Source organism: Strigops habroptila, chromosome 4, assembly GCF_004027225.2.
Source record: "Strigops habroptila isolate Jane chromosome 4, bStrHab1.2.pri, whole genome shotgun sequence".
In the NCBI taxonomy this organism is placed as follows: Eukaryota; Metazoa; Chordata; class Aves; order Psittaciformes; family Psittacidae; genus Strigops; species Strigops habroptila.
Window position 1 is genome coordinate 43,973,570 of NC_046358.1, and position 21,820 is coordinate 43,995,389.

Genomic DNA, 21,820 nt, shown 5'->3' on the forward strand with positions numbered 1-21,820 from the left:
GATTTCCAGTTTTATTCTGCCCAGGCTGGTGATGCCATACCACAGGCTGGTGGGACACGAGGGCTATGCCTGTGACATTCGGCAGGGCTACGCTACCACCAGCAACAAAACCAAATGTTAATGGCAGCCACTAGCTCTTCTGGTGGGTGACAAGAGCAACTTTGGGGTACACAGACACACAGCTCCATCACCTTGAGGACCACAGGACCACAGGTTAGGGAAGTTTAACGTTCGGATACTGATTATTCAGTATATTCGGATACTATTTTCCTCACAAAGTTTACCCAGTTGAAAAATGAGTGCAATATTATTTTTCAGGGCATGCTTCCAGCTGGATGGTGTTTGTACAGTCTGAAAGGTCTGTCCTACAGCAGCAGGCAACTTGTTACCTGGCTGCAAATTTAGGACGCGGTCAGCCCTACATAAAAAGGAGACCTGGAATAAAAGTGTACCTTAGGCTCCTCCAACTCTCTGACCCCGTGGTGCACTGAAGCAGAAATGGCAGCCATGTGAACCCACATGCAGGGTGTTTTACAGGAGAATCGAGGACATCATCCATCTCCTCAGTGTACCCTGGGAGTGTATAACACCTTACAATGCAAGCCAACACATGTGCTAAAATTGTCTTCACATTCCTGTATTTTCTTAGTCTCCCAGCTGCCTTGTCACCATTTTAACTGGACAAAGGTCTGTTGTATTTTTGGGGTTGGTTTTTTGTTTTGTTTTGTTTTTTTAAAGTACAGCAAAACCAGCAATGTGAAGAATGCTTTTCCTAGAGCCCAACTCTGAGGAAAGCTAGTCTACTGTTTGGTAGGAAAGTAAACCATTCAGTGTGGAGTGCAATAGCAAGCTACATTCCTAACCCTCCTTTAGGTATTATTCTAAAAGCATGATATGGGAGGAGATATTTTTGAAGATGGGATGGTTGCAACTGTTTTGAAAGCTTGCTCCAAGATTGGCTTTGGTTGATGACATTCATCTCTAGAATCAAATCTAACAAATAAATAAAATAGCAGCACTGTATAAAAGGCTTGGTAAGCCATTCATCAAAATATGAGACAATCATTATATTCTCAGATACACCCACACAAATACAGATGGAAAAAAAAATATAATCTGTTTCAGTAAGACTATTCATATCATTCAATCTGGCCACCTGAATATGGCAAGCTAAGAAAATTAATTCAGGTAAGTACAGAAGCTGTGGCTGATTCATTTTAACACTTTCCAGCAGAACTTACTCTAGCCTGACACCAAAGCAGATCAAGCCAAAATCTACTCTACAAGAGACTATGTAAAAAGCAAGATTTCAGCCAGAAGATTATGGAGATCAGATGAAGATGACACTGTTTAAGCAAATGTTAGGAGACAGAACTTCAGCTAGCAAATAAAGCAAAAAACCCAACTCAACTTCACTGACCTCAGGGGAGCCACCCCAACCATCATCAGCTGGGAATCTGGCACTGTCATGAAAAAGGTTTAGTTTGCAGACTACCTTTGTTATATCTGGAACCTTTAGTTAAGATATAGATCTTCTTACATACTGTAACAAAAGAAACAACCAAAATCGAATTTCAACAAAGGGCATGACTCCAGGTAAGTGTCAAAGAATAAACGTGTCTCTGTTCTACCAGCTCTGTAAAAGAAGGGGGAAAAAAATTGACTGTAGCAAAAGTGTAGTCCTTGATACATTGTGCTGCAGAAAGCAATGAACTACCAGAGGCACAAGTCCATAGAACAGTATAATTGCTTCCTTTATAACTTTGTTCTCTTCTGATTATGTACATATATTTTAAAGGTCTTCCATCCTTCAAAAGGGCATGGGAGGAGGGGGGCTGGCTCTGTATAGTTGCTGGTAAGAAATCCTAATCTCAACATTGGTGTAAGCTCGAGGTGTCTATACATTTGAGCACTTCCTGTTTTCACTTCGTGATCAAACATGTTCTTTGCAGGGCAAATAGGGGAGCACTTGAGGGAGGAAAGCAGAGATGTCTGAGAGGCTAATTGAGTGTACTAAGGACTCCTTGGCGTAGAGGAAAAGAAGTATTCCAAAGCTATGAATAAACTCCTGGTTTGGGTCAGATTTCTTGCTGTTTCTTTTCTTTAACCACCTTTGAACTCAAATAAAAACAGCCTTAATGTCAGGTTTACCTTTCTGATGTCGTAATCTTTACGTACTATTGAAAAGCTTATACTACCAGACTAGGATTTCCTCTACTTTCTTAAACACTGGATATTGTCCAGAAAAAGCATACACATTTCCAACCAATTCATCCTCAGATCTTTCATCTTCCGGTACCGTTGTAATTCTAAATGTAAGACAGAGCTCAGTAAGCGAACGAGAACATGACAGAAGCTCCTACTCCTTGCATTTAATTTCCAACAATAAAAACATGCATGTGTATCCTATTTCAAATATAATTAAAGTTACTGCAAAATGGAAGCTGTGATAGGGGTTAGAAATTGTTTTGAAAGACACAGCCTGTCAGATACGTTCATTCTACATCAGTGTTCAAGTGCCTGTCTCTCAAAAAAAAGCCATTTAAGCAATTCTATTTTTAACATTGGCTACCTTAGGAGTTTGCAAACTGACTGAATAAAGGAAAAAAAGTAACATTTTATTTAAAATCATAAGTAAATACAATTAGTCAAAACTAAGTTACGCTCTTTGAATTTGGCAGTCTAAAGGAATTTCAAGTTTAATCCACGCCATAAGAGATGGACTGCCACTGCCTCTCCTTCCAGGGAAATCAGAGGTTAATGATTTTTGTCATATTGAAACTAACGGCTAACAATTGCTACAGTTGGCCTTTAGTGTTTTATTTGTCCTTTTGAGGTATTCAGAATAGGTGACAATGGCTTGCAGTTAAGAACATATGTAGAGAGACCCCTGTGGCTTATGGAAAAGTTGCTCCATGCTGGTTGGGTGTTTGAAAAAAAAATACAACCAGAGCTCTTTTATGTTCCTCTCCTTAATGAATGCATGAATGTCAAAATGTACCAATGGCCCATTCAGGGGGCAAAGCCTAAGCAGCTCCTTCTTTAAGAACACATCCTGAGATGTAAAATACATTTGCTTAACAAATTAAAATAATGAGATAATTCAATTAGTTTCTTTAAAAAAAAAAGAGAGAGAGAAAGAGAAAGAAAAAGGGTACATCAGGGGATTATTGTAATACAGGAACAGGTCATACAGCACAAAGGAGGAACAAACCAATTTGAAATAAGGTTAGAGTAGTAATGAAGGAATGTACATTGAATCATGGACTGCCATTGTAAAGATATTTACTTGAAACAATAAAATTGTACATGACAGATTCCCCCGTTCTGGCTCAGCCAGCATTGCACTTTGAATGGACAAGCTAATTTGAGAAAAAGTGTAAGAACTTTAAAAGAAAGAAGTTCTCTTCCTCCCTGCATGTGTTTATGGCAAGAATCTTTCTGAATTTACATTGCACTGGTCAGGGGTCTCCATTATCAGTTTGCAGGTCTGAGAATTACAGCACAGTAAATCTTTCAACACCTGTAAACTCATTAAAGCTTGGACGGTAAAAGGTTTGGGGCTTTTTTATGTTCATTTAATTTGATTTTTTGTGAGACCATCTTCACCAGTGATGGCAAATTTCCTCAACTCTTGCAGGATGTAGAGGGTCAGGAGAGAGAGGGTGGAATCATGTAAAAGAGATTTCAAAAAGCTAGGAGGACTTTCCTCAAGAGAAGTGAGAGGCAGTTGGCTGTTTAATAAGTATGTGTCGAATACTTTCAATAAGCACATGAGAAAGGAAGGCAGGCAGAAAAAAACCAGGTATCACATATTTCAGGACAGGAAATGGAATTAACACAGAGACATGTACAAAACAAACTGGTTTATTTGTGGTCCTGCTTTTTGCTGTCTGCCTGTACTACTCCTCCAAAGATACCCTACAGCTAAATGAAAAACCCTCCACTCACACTCACTCGACTTCCAAATTAAAAACATTTTACAGGTTAGTAAATCTCCAGCTGAGGTGATGTAGCAAAGAACAGCTGTGAAGTAATTTTGATAATGATGAGAATAATAAGCACATGGCAAGGTTCAGGGCTTTGCTGTTGCAGCTTCAGTGCTCCTGAATAGATAAAAGTGATTAAATACTCCTGATTATCCCTGACCAATATGTAATGGATTTACAGCCCTTTCAATTAGTCAGTATTTGCTTAGGACTCATTATTTTGTCTTTGGTTAAGTAATCAGCCCAGAGACTCATGTTCTGTCTAATTCCTCTGAGCCAAGTGGGTACAGGGCACCTGACCTTTGAAATGGCCATAGCTGGGAGGCAGGAATAACCACTACTCCAGCAGAGACACTGGCTATTCCAGCTAATCCTGACCCCACAGGCCAGATCAATGCACCTTAGTTTGCTACTAATGTCCTTACATCAAAATGATGGTTTAGAAATGTGGATCTATCGCTCCCCCCTTTAGCTGTGCTGCTAGCAGAGCAGTTCGATAGTCCCTATCATACATAAATCGGGTACCTTGTCCTGAAATCATTACACTGTAACCAACATCAGCTACTGTGGAAATTTATAAAACTTTGGTAGAAGAAGGGGTAGTTAATAACAGTTAGCATTTTAAGCCTTAGCAAGTGAGAAACAATTTTACAGTGAGAAGAAGAAGAAAATCAATTGATAATTTTACCAATTTCCATTATTTCCCACATGAAGTAAACTACAAAGAGTGTTACTGGGTGGAACCATGTTTTGATGCCTAAGCAAAGCTATAATAGTCAACAGAACACCAACAAATCCCAATTCCAAGCGGGAGGATAAAGATAGCCCATAGAAAGCATTGCTTTTTCACATATTTAATCTCTCTCCCCCAAATGTGAATATGTCTAGTTTTTTTACATAATGGACTTAAAGAGAAGCTAAAAAGGTGCTTATTCTCTTTGTTATGCAACCGGAGAATTAAAGAACATGTAAGCCTTCTGTATTTCTCACAAAAAGCAACAATGACAAGTTTGCAAGTTGCTACTTTGACTTCTCTAACATCCACAGTGTATTTCAGCACACAATGACAGGGGCTTTCTCTTCCACCAGATACATATGAAGCTTTTGTAAGCAGAGGCCAGCAATAAAGAATCAAGAAGGCAGAGCTTTATAAATTCTAAAGCAAGAAACCCTCTTTTTTGTCCTTAGAAAATTTTTAATAGTTCAAAGCAATAAATGGTTACTTTATATGTAGATGTTGTTCCATGCTAAGGCTTTGTACTCTCTTTCTTTCTCTCTACAGTCATGTACGTGTGTATATACACATATATATCTATATGGTTTCTTTCAGATTTGTCATGATTCCAAGAGCCAAGAAAAAAAAATCTAGAAGAAAAAAAATTAAGCAGCAATAATTGAGCCCTAATAATGGTCCAAAAATTATGGGGACAATTGATTTCTAATAACGATGAATAAACCTCATTAGGCACATGAATAGAAATCTATTTTGATTTTGGGCACCACTTACTGTGAGATGCTGGAAAAGCCATGCTCTCATGATATTTGTTGCTACTTTGGGGAAAATGCCTCTTTTCTTCTGACGTTTTTTGTCCTTGTCTGGGTCATCATCATCCCCTGTACCAGGTGAGGCTACACTGTTGTCTAAACCATCTCCTACAACAAAGGGAAAAACAGAAAGGAGACATATAATGAGCAAAATATAGAAGCCAAAAAATATTATTAATTACCAAGATACTACTACAGTCTTATTTTGATTTGCTAGATCAGACTCATACGGTTTCTCATCATAAACAAGTGCTGATACAAATATGTAAAAATTAGAAACCATGTCTCTCCAAATACTAGTTTTGTGTTTCACACATGTATATATCATTAATTCAATTAGAATTGTGTGCTTGACATAGTGCAATAGCTCTTTGTCAATTATGGGATTCAATGTGGGAAAACCTGCCACAAGAAAACCCATTCACTGTAAATGCATCCCTGCAACCATTTTGAATATGTACTATAAGTAATCAAGTTAAATGTTCTGTAGTCTATATATTCGAGGCCCTCTGCAGAGGTGGCAGTAACCATGTCACCGTTCAGTGCACATAACACACTGTCAGATGAGCCCCTCCCCATAACCATCACCTCCCAACACACATACATATGCACGCACAGACACGTACACCTAGTATGACCCTGCATACAGCATTTGCATGACATGAAAACTTCTACATCTCTGCATCAGTGACTATTATCATTAAAAAAAAAGAAAGATGCACATCAAGGTAGAACTCTCACTTAATCAGAACTTTCCATCAACATCTTTCTCTTCTGTGCTTTTCCTTGGCATTAATTGTGCATTAGCAAAAATCATTTACTTTTAACAGTCATAGTTATTTTTTCTTGCCCTCCAGCAAAAATGCCTTGAAAGCCTGCCTGGAGGGCATCTAAATTATGTATCTGAAAAACTCTTCTGGCAAGGCATTGCAGGACCCCTGCTTTCTTAAAATTCATACGAGCACGTCTTCCTGTTTTTGGGAAGGCATCAATCAAGCGCAGCAATATATGCCATATTCCTACATTAATATTTGAACTAATAACTTTAAAAAAAAGAAAGAAACAAGATCCGACTTGTAGCATAATCAAATGCAAAATAAATGAAGAATACTGGGACAGCACTGAGACTTTATAGATTGCTGTGTTTTCCTTACACATCATTAGCCCGGAGCCACACGAAAGAGGAAAACAGAGAAGTGGAGAGTTTATGCTCCCTGCTGGTGTTTAAGAAGCTGAGGTCCTGGAAGGACATCTGGGAATTGTGCTGAGACGGTGGTTTTTGTAATTTAAGAATAGACATTCATTAGCAGTAAATGCCATAAATCGCATGCTAAGTAAAAACCTTGTCCAAGAAAGCCTAAAACAATAAACTCTGTGCTCAATGTAGCCTGAGCTAGACGCTCCATAGCTTCCTGAGGAATGCTATAGATTCACGAGCTAACTCCTATAGCCTTGTCTAGCTCTGTAGTGCTACTAAACGAAATATGTTGCTGCTACAAACAGTCCATTTGCTTCAAAACTTGCATTTCAGCTCCATCTTCCCTCCTGTGCCAGCTCACCCTTCTTCTACTGCCTCCCCTTTGAAAAACTAACCCTTTTGGACCAGAGAGACAGAAAAAGCCACAGCAAAGAGCTGGCAGATTAATTTTATTGACATTTCCATTTTCACTGCAATGTGATACCCTCCATCACATGGAAGAGATGACCCTCACTATTTACAGACTGACAGGCCACTTCATTACAACCACCCTGCCCCAAGGCAGAGCAGCTCCTTTCCATGTGCCCAAACACCAGAGCAAGACCCTGAAGTCACTGCTCTCTTTCTCATGCTCCTTTCTCTTTCTCTTTTTTATTTTTTCCTGTTCATTTCTGTTAAATATAGAGACAGGAGACTCGAATCACAGCAAACTAATCAAAGAGATTATGGAAGCCTTAAATGCTGTAACCAACTGTTCACTTTTGCAAGATGTTGGTTATTTAGAAAGCGCTCCTATCCATTGCTCTCTTCCCCCCCACCCCATATTCCACCCTACCCCTCTTTCTCTCTCACACACACACATGCACACGCACACACACACACACACTTTCCACTATGCCAAGGAACTGCTGCAAGGCAAATTCTCACAAACACTAATGGCTTCTGACTGCTCCTTGGCAACCCCAGCATTTTAACCTGGGTGGATACGCTCTCCAAAATACAGACACTAGAGCTATCTCATCAGCTGTTCATGTGACACAGATGGAGAGTGGCTATTAGGAGCCAGGCAATGGGCCTTGGGGATCTGAGGTGCTGTACTGTAGCCTCAGGCAATTTTGAAAAGCAGTACCCAGACATGGGGGGAAAAAAATCCCTACTGAAAGTGCAAGTTTGAAGTCAGTCAGTCTGTTTGTCTATCTGTCGTGCAGATAAAGATATCTTTGTCTCTTTATGTAAAAACTATGTGTGTATGCACATGATGCGTGGACCTACAAAACTTCTGCTCTGCACCATCCTTTGGCACCGCAGAAGCATTGGTTCACTCTCTGAATGGACAAATTCCTGTTCGTCTGCATATACTTTGCTGCATATACTTTGTCTGCATATAAACTTTGCTGTTTATGAGCATCCTCAGCAGGAGGCACTTATATGCTAAATCAGTGTTGAGACTTTTTGGAGAGGTTGTTAATATCCTGGTTTTAAAAAGCCAATAGCAGCTGAAGAGAGGAAAAGTCAGCTGAAGCTCCCGTTGCCTTCCAACCTTACCCAACGATAAGAGTCAGTGCTTCCCTAATCTATTCCATAACCTCAGGAAAGAAGTCCAAATATCGTATCTCCAAATGACCTCAAAATAGAAACATAGCAAGATTTGTTGCTCCTGGTGAACTACAGACATAATCCTGTTAATTTGTATTGTCATGTCTTTAACAGGACTACAACTGCTCACATTAACACTGTTTCTAGTGGCAAGAAATCATAGACTTTTCCAAGATGGCATGATTTGCTTCTTGGATATGGAGAGCCTGATCCTAGTCTGCTGTATCCAAATAAACATGACTTACTTTAAACGAAGAAAATAAAATTATCAAAAGTGAAATAAAGTGAACTGACATGAAAGTCACGCTATGGCAGAATGGATTAACTATATTTTTAACTACTGTATGAAGGAATCTAAATTTAAATAATTTAAACCACCATTACAAGTGATTCTGCTCATGCGAACTGTTCATATCCTGATTTGGATGGTAATTTGTACGAAGAGTAGAGTCAAATCCCGATTTGTATGGAAATTGCAATTATATAAGCACAATTACCCCAATTTTCTAGTGGGGAAATGAAGTCTAGATTTTGGCCCACTGACTGTCTTTCACACAGTAGCAAAAAAAAAAAAAGGGTGACTTTCTCCTGCTTTGCACGCTGTCCACTCGTTTATTCTTGTGCAAAGCGAACAAGTGATGGCAAAACCCTATCACTGTTCTAAGAAAGTGGAGACTTCTTGAGTGGCACTCTCTTTGTGGAGGTGTCAATGACTATGTGGGATTCAAGCCAGTAGAGAATTAAGCATATTACCCAGCTCGTTTTAGATTATATCAATGTTATGTAATAGTCTCAATAACCCCTGTAAGAGATGGAGAGTGTTCGGATGAAGTTAGTTTGCAAAGTGACCCACACAGGATTCCTTAGAGACCTTCTCGTCTAGAAGTAGGGTTTGTGGAGGATGCTGAAAATGCAAGTCTTCTTTACACAGTGGGAAGTTAGACTTCCACACGAGCTCTGTGTGCAGATACTTAGCACATTCTGAGGGTTTCTTCCCACAAGATAAACTATTTTACATTGAAAGCGAGGGAGACTACCTCTTGTCTTAAAAATACTAAATAAGTAGTTAGAGCAGGTTTGCCATTGCACCGTAATTCCAAATTTAACTTGCTACAAACTGATTACCTTGGACAGTCTAACTTGCTGACATCAATGTTCATACAACTGAGGACTTTTCAGGAAACAGATTCCAGTCCTAGAGAAGGCCTGTCCAACCTTATTGTGCCAATGAGTTCTTCTTTGACAATCCTCCACACTACCAGTATTATATCAACCCTAGTCCTTATCTGTGTTCCTCACAGAGTAAGGCCACAGCAAGAGATGAAGCAAATGCTGTTTATAAGCTGCTCATCTAGCCTTTTCACCATTTGTGAACAGGATGAATAACAAATTCATCAATCTACGCCAAATGATAACTGAAAAGGATAACTCAGTCAGGCCAAAGCACAGAAGCCCAGATTCAAACTCTAGAAATAGTTCCTATTACCATCATAACAAGCAGAGCAGTAAGAAAAGTGATTTCTGGAATACTACATTTTGGGATCCTGTATTTGAGTTCCTTCACTGTCAGAGGTCCCTTACAGCTTTATGGTTTATCATGCTAAAGGAAAAGATAGAAGAGCAGGGATATCTAAAATGAGGGGAAGATAAGACACTTTACCATTTTTTCTATAAGTAGTGCAAGCAATTTCAAAATCAAGTTAAAGGATTCTGAAAAGGAAAGCTGCAGTGCACAATCTTGATCTTAAGTAAACTGCTCTACAATCTTTCAGTTCAGTATTTTGATGAGTAGAATATCAACACAGATATATAGAATAGAATATATATAGTAGAATATAAATGCAAAACAAAGAAGAGAATCTGCATGAAGCTTATAGTCACAATTTGCAATTATTTGTTTGTACTTATAATGTGTCCATCTGGTCACATAAGTATTGTGAATCGTTATTAATAAGGATGTTCAGCTTAGTAAATGATCTACATCACCAGCAGAGAAAAATCTTAAAAATCTGGTTAATTACCACTGCCAAAAAGCTGGAAAGAGAAGTGTTTGAATATGTTTTGAAGATAAGACAGTCTGTGCTGTAGGAATGACTAATAGAGAGAGAAGGTCAGCTCCAGAATCAAAGACCGTTCAGGAGAACTCCTTATCTCCATTCCACCCTGTTAAAATCATCAGGCTTTTAGCCTTTGAGCTTCAGAAGACCACAAGTCTTTGAATGAAGTGCTAGCTATGAGTTTGGGGTTTTTTTCCCTCCTTTTAATGATCCCTGTTCATGGAAGTTGACTTAGAGTCCTCACACCACAGAAGCGATGCTTATCTAATGCATTACTGTCTGGGGAAACTGAATTGGGAAAGGTTATGGATAGCAAACCTGGGATTTTGAAAACCACAAACAGTTCAAGTGGGCATCCCAGCTTAGAGCTGTGCCATTGTCAGCAGTGCTCTGCCAGTACGTGTGCTGGTTTTCCTGAATCACTTGAGTGCAGAAGGAAAGGAGCCATCTGAAGCTGTCCAGGCATCCTAGGTTAGCCTTCATGCTCAGTCATCACTTGCCCCATACTGGGGTAGGGTGTCCTCAAGTGAGCTGCTGTAATCAGCTTCTCCCTTTTTGTGTCTCTGGAAGACTAGACATGTCTCATGGTGGTATATCATATGTTTCAGTGAGCATCTTGGAGAGATAGTAAGGTTGGACACTGGTGCACTAGAAGGTTCAGGCAGGCTTCAGACATATAGCACTACCACCTCTCTTACTACAGAAGATGATATTCTTTTGCTCTTCTAGCAGCAGAGAGATGAAGAGCTGGCCCTCTCTCTGCTGTTCTTTTGGAAGATCTTTTACTTTCCAGAATATAATCCAGCAGTTCCACTGGGCTGATACTGTGAAGATGATGTACAAATTTCACACAATCCAGGCACTAATAACTATTGTAAATTCAAATAGGAATAAAAGGAAGAGAACTGAAGCCACTATCAGACACCTCACCTAAAAAACTATTCTACTTGATCTAATCACATTTTAGCATAGTTTGTCAGTCAGGACCAAGTCCCTATTGTCATCTGGCAATATGTGCTAAAGGCTTAAAGGGTTGCATGGTATCTGGTATCTAAAGTGTATTTACAACAAGTGGCAGAATAAAAACTGATCCTTTTCTATTTCTGGATAGGAACCCTTCTATAATCACTGATTCATCTTATTTTCAAAAAGGCATTTACAAATATTTTATTATTTACTCAAAGGTAGGAATGACATTCCAGCTATGTTGTTGTTAGAGCTATGCATGCTATAAAATTGGTGATTCACATCTTCCAAAATTATTTGCAGAACTGTAATGTTTCACATTTCCCCTTTTATTATTTTCCTGTTCAAAAAACAAAAAAAAAGAAAAAAACCTGGATTTTTGTGCCTTTAATTGTCTGTGTTTAAAGCTCGTGTTTATTTGTGAAGTGAATCAAGAATTCTTAGAGATTAAATTCAAAAGCCAACAATGTATTTTTCTAGCTTTTTTAAGAGAGAAGTAATAAACAGCGGTTTAAATTTTAAGCTCTTTTATACAGCCAGAAGGTTTGTGGTTTGTTCATTGTAATCCAGCATTTTTTCACATCAAGTGAAAAAAGTGTTCCAGTGCAGACAAGGCGAATAGTAAAGCAACCTGCTAATTACTGATCTCTCTTACGTTCCTGCTGTGCTAAACTGTCCAGACATGTTGAAGTGAAATTTTTCTGCGATTTTCAAGTGACTAGTTCATGGCCCACTGCCGTGGAGTGGAGGAGAAGGGATGAAATGCTTTAGTTTACATGCAACATTTACTAACTGTGTGGGTTTTCCGACATTAAAGAGGGGACAGTGACCCATGCCACCTTTTTCACACTCAAAAGAGCACTGAAAAAACAATCTTCATAGGCTTACCTCAGGCTTCCCTGGCCCTTAACACCCTCCCCCCAGGGTAGGAGCAGAAAGAGAAAAAAGAAGGGATTTTATGCTCCTTTCTCTTCAACTTTTCAGGCGGTATAAGCAGCATTTAGCAAATTCAGCCTCCAAATGGCTCCAAATGCTCCGAGCTGCAGGGGCTCATCCTTTGTTAGCCTCCCTCTATTTACACAGGATTTACGCAGGCTCTCCACTGAAGAGACCACATGTTTCTGACAGAAAGCACTTCCATTCACACTGCATCAGGCAACAGGATTGTAACCACTGCAGCTTCACGTTGACCTGAGATTAAGGATTTCAGCAACATTGAGATGGTAACAATCTGCTAACTAACGAAAATTATCCATGGAGAACTCTGCTGCTTACTCCAGTTAAAACTACCGTGGCCAGATAGATTAGGTTACTTAAAAGGACAATTAGGAACTAGCTACTGTCAAGAATATGCCTGTCCATCTACAAATAACATACACACAGAGAAAAATATCAGCAGGGGTAAAAAAAAAAAAAAAGAAAAAAGGGACGAAAAAGATCAGACTGCAGCTTGGATTAAAACAATTTCACCCACTGGCTGAACACATAAAGTGTAAAAACAGACAGATGGACACATATGTAAATGTGGCTGCATTTGTTTCTCTGGAGCTGGCAAGTTAGTAATAACAGTATAGTTTAATAATTTATTTTCCATGGTATTTTCACACTGGTTAACTGGGCAGTGGCAACTTCTATGCAGAACTTCAGGAGCAGAATAATTCCTTCAATCTAAACGCTACTGGGGCAAACAAACAGAACTAAGCGACCTCTCTTGGCTTTACCTACAAGGACTCAGAACCTGATATCAGTCTGGGGATTTTTAAGATTTAGGTTTCGGGGGGTTTTTTACACTCAGTTTAGCCAGTCAGGACTTCTGCACTGGGATTTTTTCCAGATTTACTATTTGTGTAAGGGTTTTTCAGAATGGATTACACACACACAGGCATAACAATCGTTGCTGGTTGGAGCTTGTGCTTTTTTGCTCAATAGCCTTTCAAGGGGCAAAAGAAAATTAGATGGGAACACAGGGCCAGAAAGGACCACACAGATCCAGTTTTTGATGAGTTTTATTTTGACATTTTAATTTGGCAAATTATTTTGCTTCTGCAGCACAGGACAAAACAATTTACTTCTGTAATAGTAACTCATACATGCATTCAATAAGCACGTAAAAAGTACATGGTATATTCTAAAGTTCTCCATAGTATATCACAATAAAGCTCTTCTGGGTACTCAATGATTCATTTTTAGTGATCTCTCAAATGCCCTCATCCACAGTTAACACTCAGATTTTATTAAGGAAGAAAGCAGGGACAAATGTCCACTTAAGTCCCAGCTCTCAAATTCAACTCTGCTTGCGCTGCAGTACCTAAAGCTAAAGCTTTTTTAATGTTCTATTCACCTCCCCTGTGTGGCATTTCTGCTATCACAGAGTTCACAATCTTTCAGCCCCAAACACAGAAGGCTGCTATCTTCAAGTCATCCAAGGAATGTGCCAGATACTATCATCTCCTCTGCAATACAAAGAACCAGAAAGAGGCAGAGACCAAAAGGAGACTGTACTGATCAGGTTACTATAGTCTAGAAAGTCTTTCCCAGAATGCTAAATGTTAATCTTTGAACCAGCAAATGTTATAATTAAGATCCTTGTAGTTGGAGGAAATGCTAGCTCAAGAAGTCAAAGGTATAGCCATTTAAAGTTGTACTTTTTTGCACGTCTGTGCTAATCTCACGCCCCTCATGCTGGCACAACCACCACCAAGCACTTTGTTTTATTCAAGCAAAATTATCATTAATGTCAGTGGCAGTTTTGCCTGAGTAAGGAGTGTAAGACCAGATCTTTGTCTTGTTCACACAAAATTGCAAGCACTGCACAATTCAGGAGGAGATATACACCTTAAAACTTGTGGTTTATGCTGATTTACAATGCTTTTCTGTTTAAAAGTGAAACTCACTTTGTACCTCGCCCAGAAAAGTGTTCAGTGCGCTTGTTTCTATGTGTTTTTAACTTCAAATTTCCCCTCTCCACCTCAGCACAAGTTGGGAAGTTTACTCCCAGGTTTTGGTACCTGGGTAGAAGGAAAGCATTATTAAATTAGGTTTAAATATTTTGTCTGCTTTGGTAATTATTTTGCAGTGTGAATGTAAATAGCTGTTATTCTTTTTAAAATTTTCATCCTACTGAGCAGTGTCACACAAAATGTCCTTGTGCTGCTGTCTAAATGGAATTCTTTTTAAATTGCTTTTTTATATATTTTTAGAGAAATATTTTTAGCATCCTCGTAGTAATTCTGTTAAGAATACCAGCTGTAGACATTGGCTACAGCTGAGACAACAATAACAAGTCATTAAAAAAATCAGGAGACAAAAAAATCTTCCCCCCCCCCCAAGCACATTTTCTGTAAGAGATTAATTTCTTTTTTGGGGTTCTTTATCTCTGTTTGAGTAAGTGGAATAATGTTTTCAGTTCCCTCTATCAATTGTACCAAAGTTAGCATACATTAAAAAGCTGTATTTTGTTTTAAGTACCATTTCTTATTTGCTCTCCTGTTATTTTTGTCATTAGAATAATATCAAATGTGGGCAAAATAGCCAAGTTCAATTAAAATTCTACCTGCAGTTGAAGTTAAGTAATTAAGTTCAATAGTATCATCTTATCAATATTTAACCTTTAACATTTTGCAGTTGTTTATATATAGCAGAATGTGGAGAACTTAAAGTAGATGATGGCCAATATCCTGTACTCTTCTTCTTCATTAAATTATTAATGTAGTTTCTTTAAGAATAAAAATTATTAGTTTTTTTGAAGACAAATAGCCATCAGAGCATCTCAATTTTCCCTAGAGCTGTTACAAACTTTGAAAATGTGAGGTATTTTACTGTCTTGCAGTTCCGCTTAAACAACATGCTGTTGGACACAACTGTTTGTCCAGATCCCTAAAAGTGATGCCCACTAATACAGCAAGAATCCATGTATTCTCCACATTAGAAACCTCTCTTTTCAGGGTTATTTAACTATTAAAAAAGCATCAACTAAAATATTGCATGTAAGTACACATTCATAGGATTTTTTCATAATTTAAAAAAAAAACAGTTAGAAGTAGAAATGGAACAGATGTTTACTCCTAAGATATACTAAGTTAAAAACTTCAGTTGTTAAAAAGGACATTTGTTAGGCCGCAAGTCCAAAACACACATTAGTCTATTTTAAGATGTATTTTAAAAAGAAGTGAAGGATGGCTGAATGTTTAATTAACAACAACAACAAAAAAGATGTTTTAATAGAAAAGTAGTAAAATGAACCGTAAAAGCTTTTTCCAGGTGATAAAATGTACACAAATGTGTATGTTACATAAAACACAAATAAGAGCACCATCTCAATATGCATTCACAAACACCTGAGCAGCATAAAAAGAGATGCTTGCTGTGAATGCATAGTCCAGAAAAAAAAAACCAAACAACTCCAAACTTGGCAAGTCTTACATACCATAAGAGCTCCAACACCTATGCACAGTAGGGTGGATTAACCCGCTGGGTGCTGCAGACATATATATGCACCTCCTCCTAAAGTGTTCATTTGGCTGGCAGTCTGGAAAATGCCAGAATGTGAAGGGTTACGTGGGGACACTGACAGTCTGCTCTTGCAGGTTTAAGTTAAAGCCCATACTTTAAATATTGTGAGCTAGGTATTTGGAAACATAACTAATAATGTTTATAAGCAGTATGCTATTTGGTGCTCACAACAAAGGGCTTGATCTGATGTTCACTCCACTGGTGAAACACATTCCACAACAGAACCACCTGCTTTGGATCTGCCCATATTTGCTTTGGGGTACCATTTTTTAGAAATCTTTTCCTCCAAGGAGCCTTGTAAAGGTAAAGTATAACCCATCTGTGCTTCGTCTGCTATATACATACATTGGATGCTTAAAACCGGCTACTGGAAAGCCCTGAAAAGTTTTGTTGTTCAAGTGCAGTAGACAGATGATAAGAGCAAGCATTTAAGAGCTGAAGCCCCTATATAGTCCCTGCTAGTTTCTTAGAGTCTGGCTTCAGCCATGAGGGAAGATACAGTTAGGAATATCCAAATTCCTCAAACTGGAAGAAGCAAGCATAAAGACATGTGAATTCTGGTCAGAAAATTTCAACTGGTTGCAAAAAAAAAAAAAAAGAGACAAAAGGCTGACAGGCAACTTATTTTCTCCCATCATAATTTTACTGGATTGTTTTGGGATAATACGATTAAAAAGCAGCACCCAAACTATGTCTGCACCCAAACTATCCCATAAAATGCTTTGGACCTGCTTTAAGTGATCAAAAGAGCTAACACCTGATGCTTTGCTTTTCTGTTCATAACCTACAATTTCATTTCAAGTCTTTCATTGTAGCAGAAAGTGTTGCAAAAGACAAATATGCAGTGCCTACAAAGTCTTCCTAGACTGGTTTGTGTCCCTGGGCTGTTCCTAGGGAAGAGCCTCACAAGTCAGGATCTAGGGAACTTCCATCACAGAGCCTCACAAGTCAGGATCTAGGGAACTTCCATCACCCCACTCCGCCCCTCAGAGGGTTGGCTATATGTAGGCACCCCAAACAAAAGACCTGGCAAGTTACGAGACCTCTCTTCCTTCAGGTTCAGATGGGTAAAACTGAGTTTCCCCCTGGACAGGCTGTTCACCTAGCCAGTTGGAGCACTGACACGTATGCCATAAGATCAGACCTAAGCCCCACCAATCAAATAGCAATCTGGGCTAAATGTGCTGATGCAGCAAATTTCCAGATCTTGATCACACTAGGCAGGGGAGTCATTCTTCTCAGTGATAAAGTCACTGAATGCACTCTTGAGGAGATAAAAAATTAAGAACTGGCTGACTTTGCACCATTTGAGTGAGGTATTCACCGCTGACCCAGAACAAAAAAATTGTCATGTTCTGACACCAGCTAGGAATCACTGTAGACATGGTCATCTCTGACTCCCTACTGCAAGGCTGTTCACAGGAATCCTTTTTTAGCTGGTTAATGGCATCGATCCAGAAACTACAGTGTTTGAATACATTAGAAGAAGCTTCACACAGTCCCTTCGTCTCTCTCCTTCCCCCCCCCCCCCCAAAACTCTGTGAAATGATGCCAATGAGAGGGCTCAGTAGTCAAAAGAAAAAAAACCACACAAAAACCAAAAGCAAATACGATTACAGCAATTAAGATTTGCCTCAAAGACATTACCCCCCCTTTGCCATTTTATAGTTAAGGTATTTTTACCTGTGTTTTACTATGTCAGTTTTTAAAATTTACCAGAGACCTATACAGCAGCTAAGAACTGAGATGCTAATAGCATTTGAGCATTATCTAACACAACATATTCTATTCCCTTTTCTGTTATTGACTCTGAAAGTGACCTTCAGCAAACTTTAGGAATAAAGATTTTCAAAAGTGTTCAAATCATCAAGGAACACAGCTTTCAATGAAAACTGCTTTAAAAGTAATACATAACATTCCTTTTGATAGTAATTGGTGGTGGCTCTTACATAAGTGAATATTATATATTATTACTTTTAAAGACAAACATGTCAATGCATCCCTGTGCTCATTTGAGCATTACATTTTTGCAAGTCTGAGTATGCTTATTGTTTCTACTAATTCTTCTTCATCTCTAAATATGTATCTTAAAGAGAACATGCTTTCTTTATATCCTGAAACACTCTGTTAGAAGGCAGGTTCTTGGACAAAAGTACTTGTGATCAAAATAGATACACCAGCACATCTTATTTCTTCTCTTCTTCAGCTAAATAGCAGTATTTCCGTTTATGTAACTAGGCACAAAAGCAACTCTTAGTGCTATAATTTCAGTAAAGAGATCACACAGGTTTTTGTATGTGTGGCTGACCAAAATTATGAAGTATGAACAGTAATGTCATCCAGTCTTTATCTTCCTGTGGCATGTGTGGGAATTTGTTTTGACAGACCAGGTAAAAAACTAAGATTTGGCACTTCATGTTTCTACCTCCAATGAACTCAATGACAAAACACTCTGCAGACCTCACTCTTCACCTGCCTCATACACTGTGTTTCTGTCAGTGTGGATGATGCACACAGAGTGATGCAACTTTCCCAGGGAGGAGAAGTGCTCTGGGGGACAGGGACCTGCCCATGCTGCCAGTCTTTCTGCAGCAAGGACACTTACATGAGCACCAGCCCTGCACGTTTGGATGGAGATAACTTCTTCCTGGCTCTCGGAGCGCAGCAAAGATTTATCACATGGAGTGCAGGTCTGGGACCATTTTTCTGAAATAAGAAACACCAGTGTTCATAATTCATTTATGGAGCACTAATGAAGCCCCTTTTTCAGCCCGTTTTACTTCCTACAAAATAGATTCATCTGGATGATGGCAAGTAAAGAGAGGCTATTTCAAAGCAATGAGCATGCCATCCTTTTCTCCTCAACCAGTGCTATTTTCTGGTGCCCATGGTGGCTCTTCCCATACATGTTAAAGGTTTGGTAAATAATGCAAGCCTGGGCCCTGGCCATTGATGGTTTGCAGATTGTTCCTCCTTAGCAGCACCACCCCATCTATTACTGGGGAATTAGTTGACAATACTACTAGTTGTACCAAGAAAACCAAACTAATTGGTCCCTGAGGATAGCTAGGTGCTTTGGAAATCTTTTTAACAAAAAGAAAAAAATTATCTCCCATAGTGATTTGCCAGCCTTCCTATACTCTATCCAGCACATTGGGACTTCTAAATTACATACGATAATTGACATCAAATATCTGTCCCATCAGTGAATATCTTTATTAGCATCAAAATCACTCACAACTAGTGTTCCTCAATGTTATTAAACAGAACTTGTTCTAGGTGTTGCCTTACTAATTAGTCAGGATGAGCCCGAGGAAGAAAATCTGGGTCATGTTAAATTAATTGGAATGAGCATGAAAATTAGCAGAGCAAACTGCATCAATTTTCTATAGAGAGCCTTTCTTCATGTTGAGAATAAAAATGGATATTATGAGGCATTAACCAAACTGCCTTCTGTGACTGCCAAGAGGTGTGTTACAGTAGCCCAAAAATATCATGCTCACAGATTTTCAGAAGTTAATGAGACATTTCCAGGAATGGTAAATACATGGTATTAAAATGGGTGTGCCTCTTATGGGAAAATGCCAAGTCATTTCATGTTTATTCAGGCATAACAAGCTCCTCAAAATGAGCATAATTTAAGAGGTGAATAGTGCAAAAAGGGCTAACATTCAACTAATTTTCTTTAAGAAAGAAAAGATTAAATTGAACAAAAAATGAATTAAGAGGTTTACAAATCAACAAGTCAACCATCAGATTGCAGCCTCTGCTCAGTATATTCTCATCAGCCCCTGCCATGAAGTTTTCAAAAAATGTCCCGAAGGCAGGGAACAAAGCGAGCAGAACTGATTACAGCCACACTCACCGCCTTGCTGTCTAAACTCTGTTTGGCTTCCTAATGAGCTCACTAAAAACCTAATTCATCTCCCATAACCCTTCTCAGCCCTCCTTGAAATTCACCATTATGGAAATTACAGATGAAACATTTACAGGCTGTGTTCAAATTACTGCTTCTTCAACAGGCAGGTCCCTGACCCTCACAATGAACACAATAGAGGTATGTCCGGCATGAAACCACTCGAGCTGCAGCCTATAGAATAAAGAGGCTCAGGAAGGTTAAGACTTTTTCTCATGGTGACAATGATTTCCGCATTAATGCTTTCAGTTCCATGAATATGGGAATTTTGTGGGTTTGACAGTATATCAAATACAAATTGTAATTCAGAGGGGGAGAAATGAGTTGTACTGATGACAAATAGCTGAAATAAGCTAATGTGAATTCCCAGCCTGTTCATGAGGAAACTCCCTCAGTTCCTCATTACATGAAGTCAAAATGATCCTCACGGCACCTAGCCTGTAACTGGAAGATTACTGAATTGATGGATCCTTAGTTTAAAATGCAGCTGTTTTATTCTGCTTTAGTAATTAATTCTTTTTCCAATACCATATTGATTAAGCGTAGACCCTGATAAAGTTCAAACTGAGAAGAATCTCTAGTGACTTCCTTAGTCGCTCCAGAGACTCAATGAAAACTTCCTACAATTCCACCTGCCTCCTCAGAGTGCTGATCCAATGAGCAGAACAGTTTTTTTCTCATAAATTAGTTAGGCCATGTGGAGCTGTATTAGCTGATCGTTGCTTTTGTCTCTCTACTTGCTGACTTGCTTTTCACTTTTGCTGTCCTTTGTGCTGTCACACACAAAGTCGGAGTGCAGCTGCCATGCTGAACCCGAACCAAGGTAAAGAACAATTCGTACAAACTACATTTCCCCCGCTACACTTTATACAGCTGCAACTCCCTGAGCAGCGCTGCACTCAATAAGGCCTCCTGGGATCCAACTAGCAGAAAAATCCGTGCTGAAGCATGCAGTCGTTCCGTGGGACTAAAGAGGGGGGAACGGGGGAGGGGGTGGTGGTGAAATGAGTAACCTGTTTTCTTCAAGACTTCTCCACCTTTTGGGATAGAATATTTGCTGCTTTGTTTTTAGCAGCCAAATATCCTTATATTATCCGATTTTTACTTAAAGAAAAAAATATTAAACAAAACACACAAAAAAACCTCCAACCAAAAAGTCTACAAACAAAACAAAACAACCCACAAGCTCAAAACATTACAACCACTTCAGACAAGAAATCACCACTTCACCTATAACAAGTGGGACATGGGTCCTTGTTGACTAACAGTCAGCTGGTGGCTGTCCATGAATGACCACTGCAAACACAGCAGCACATTACTAGAAGCAGCAATCACCAACATGATGCTGCTTTTCAAAGAGTCACCTATACTGAGAAATCTAGGCTTATGAATTAAAAAAAGCGTGATAACAGGAAATCTCTCAGATTACAGCCAGTACAATGAATTTTTTTTCTATGAAAATCAGAACTACATTGGTCTGAAAACATTCCCAGCAGTTTATTATTATTTCTGCCCCAGCCTACCCGAGCCCTTCTCCTCCTCCTTCCTTTTCCCACCACCTGAAAAAGAAACAGCTGATGCCTTCTGTGTCTGTACACTACAATTTATAACTTGAACCTGTGTGTCTGAAGTGTAATGTGCTGTATATACTGGTTTCCACAACACTGGTAACAAGTGATTTACAGAAGTAAAGGATCTCAGGGAGTGTCAGGCACATGAGGTATTAGCAATCCTTCCTCTGGTGACTTATTAGTTAACAAGACTACTTAAAGGCTAAGGGTCTCATTCTAATTTCATACTGTCTAAGGCCCCTGACTTAACCTCTGCCTTCCCACCAAGGCAAGAGCAAGTTGGCTTTCAATATCTCTTTAGAGGAATCTGCTTAGTTTTGGCTCATCCAATTTGTATCTAAAGAGCTATGTAACCAAGTGGGTGCAAGGACGGTGGTGGACAGCCTCTCTGCATGGTGGGCCAGGATAGATAACGGCATTTCCCACCTTCAGAGCATTCTTCCTTGGGGCGAAAGGTCACCCTTCACAGA

At 39.1% G+C, this 21,820-nt stretch overlaps 1 protein-coding gene across 2 annotated transcripts in view; it reads right to left on the reverse strand.

Annotated features, from left to right (window-relative positions):
* Positions 1-21,820, reverse strand: part of MEIS2 (Meis homeobox 2) — a 173,423-nt gene that overhangs the window by 114,951 nt on the left and 36,652 nt on the right. For both annotated transcript variants that reach the window (XM_030481671.1, XM_030481670.1), the window contains exon 8: positions 5,497-5,642. In XM_030481671.1, coding sequence (XP_030337531.1) covers positions 5,497-5,642 — 146 coding nt within the window. The remainder of the gene's footprint in view (positions 1-5,496; positions 5,643-21,820) is intronic.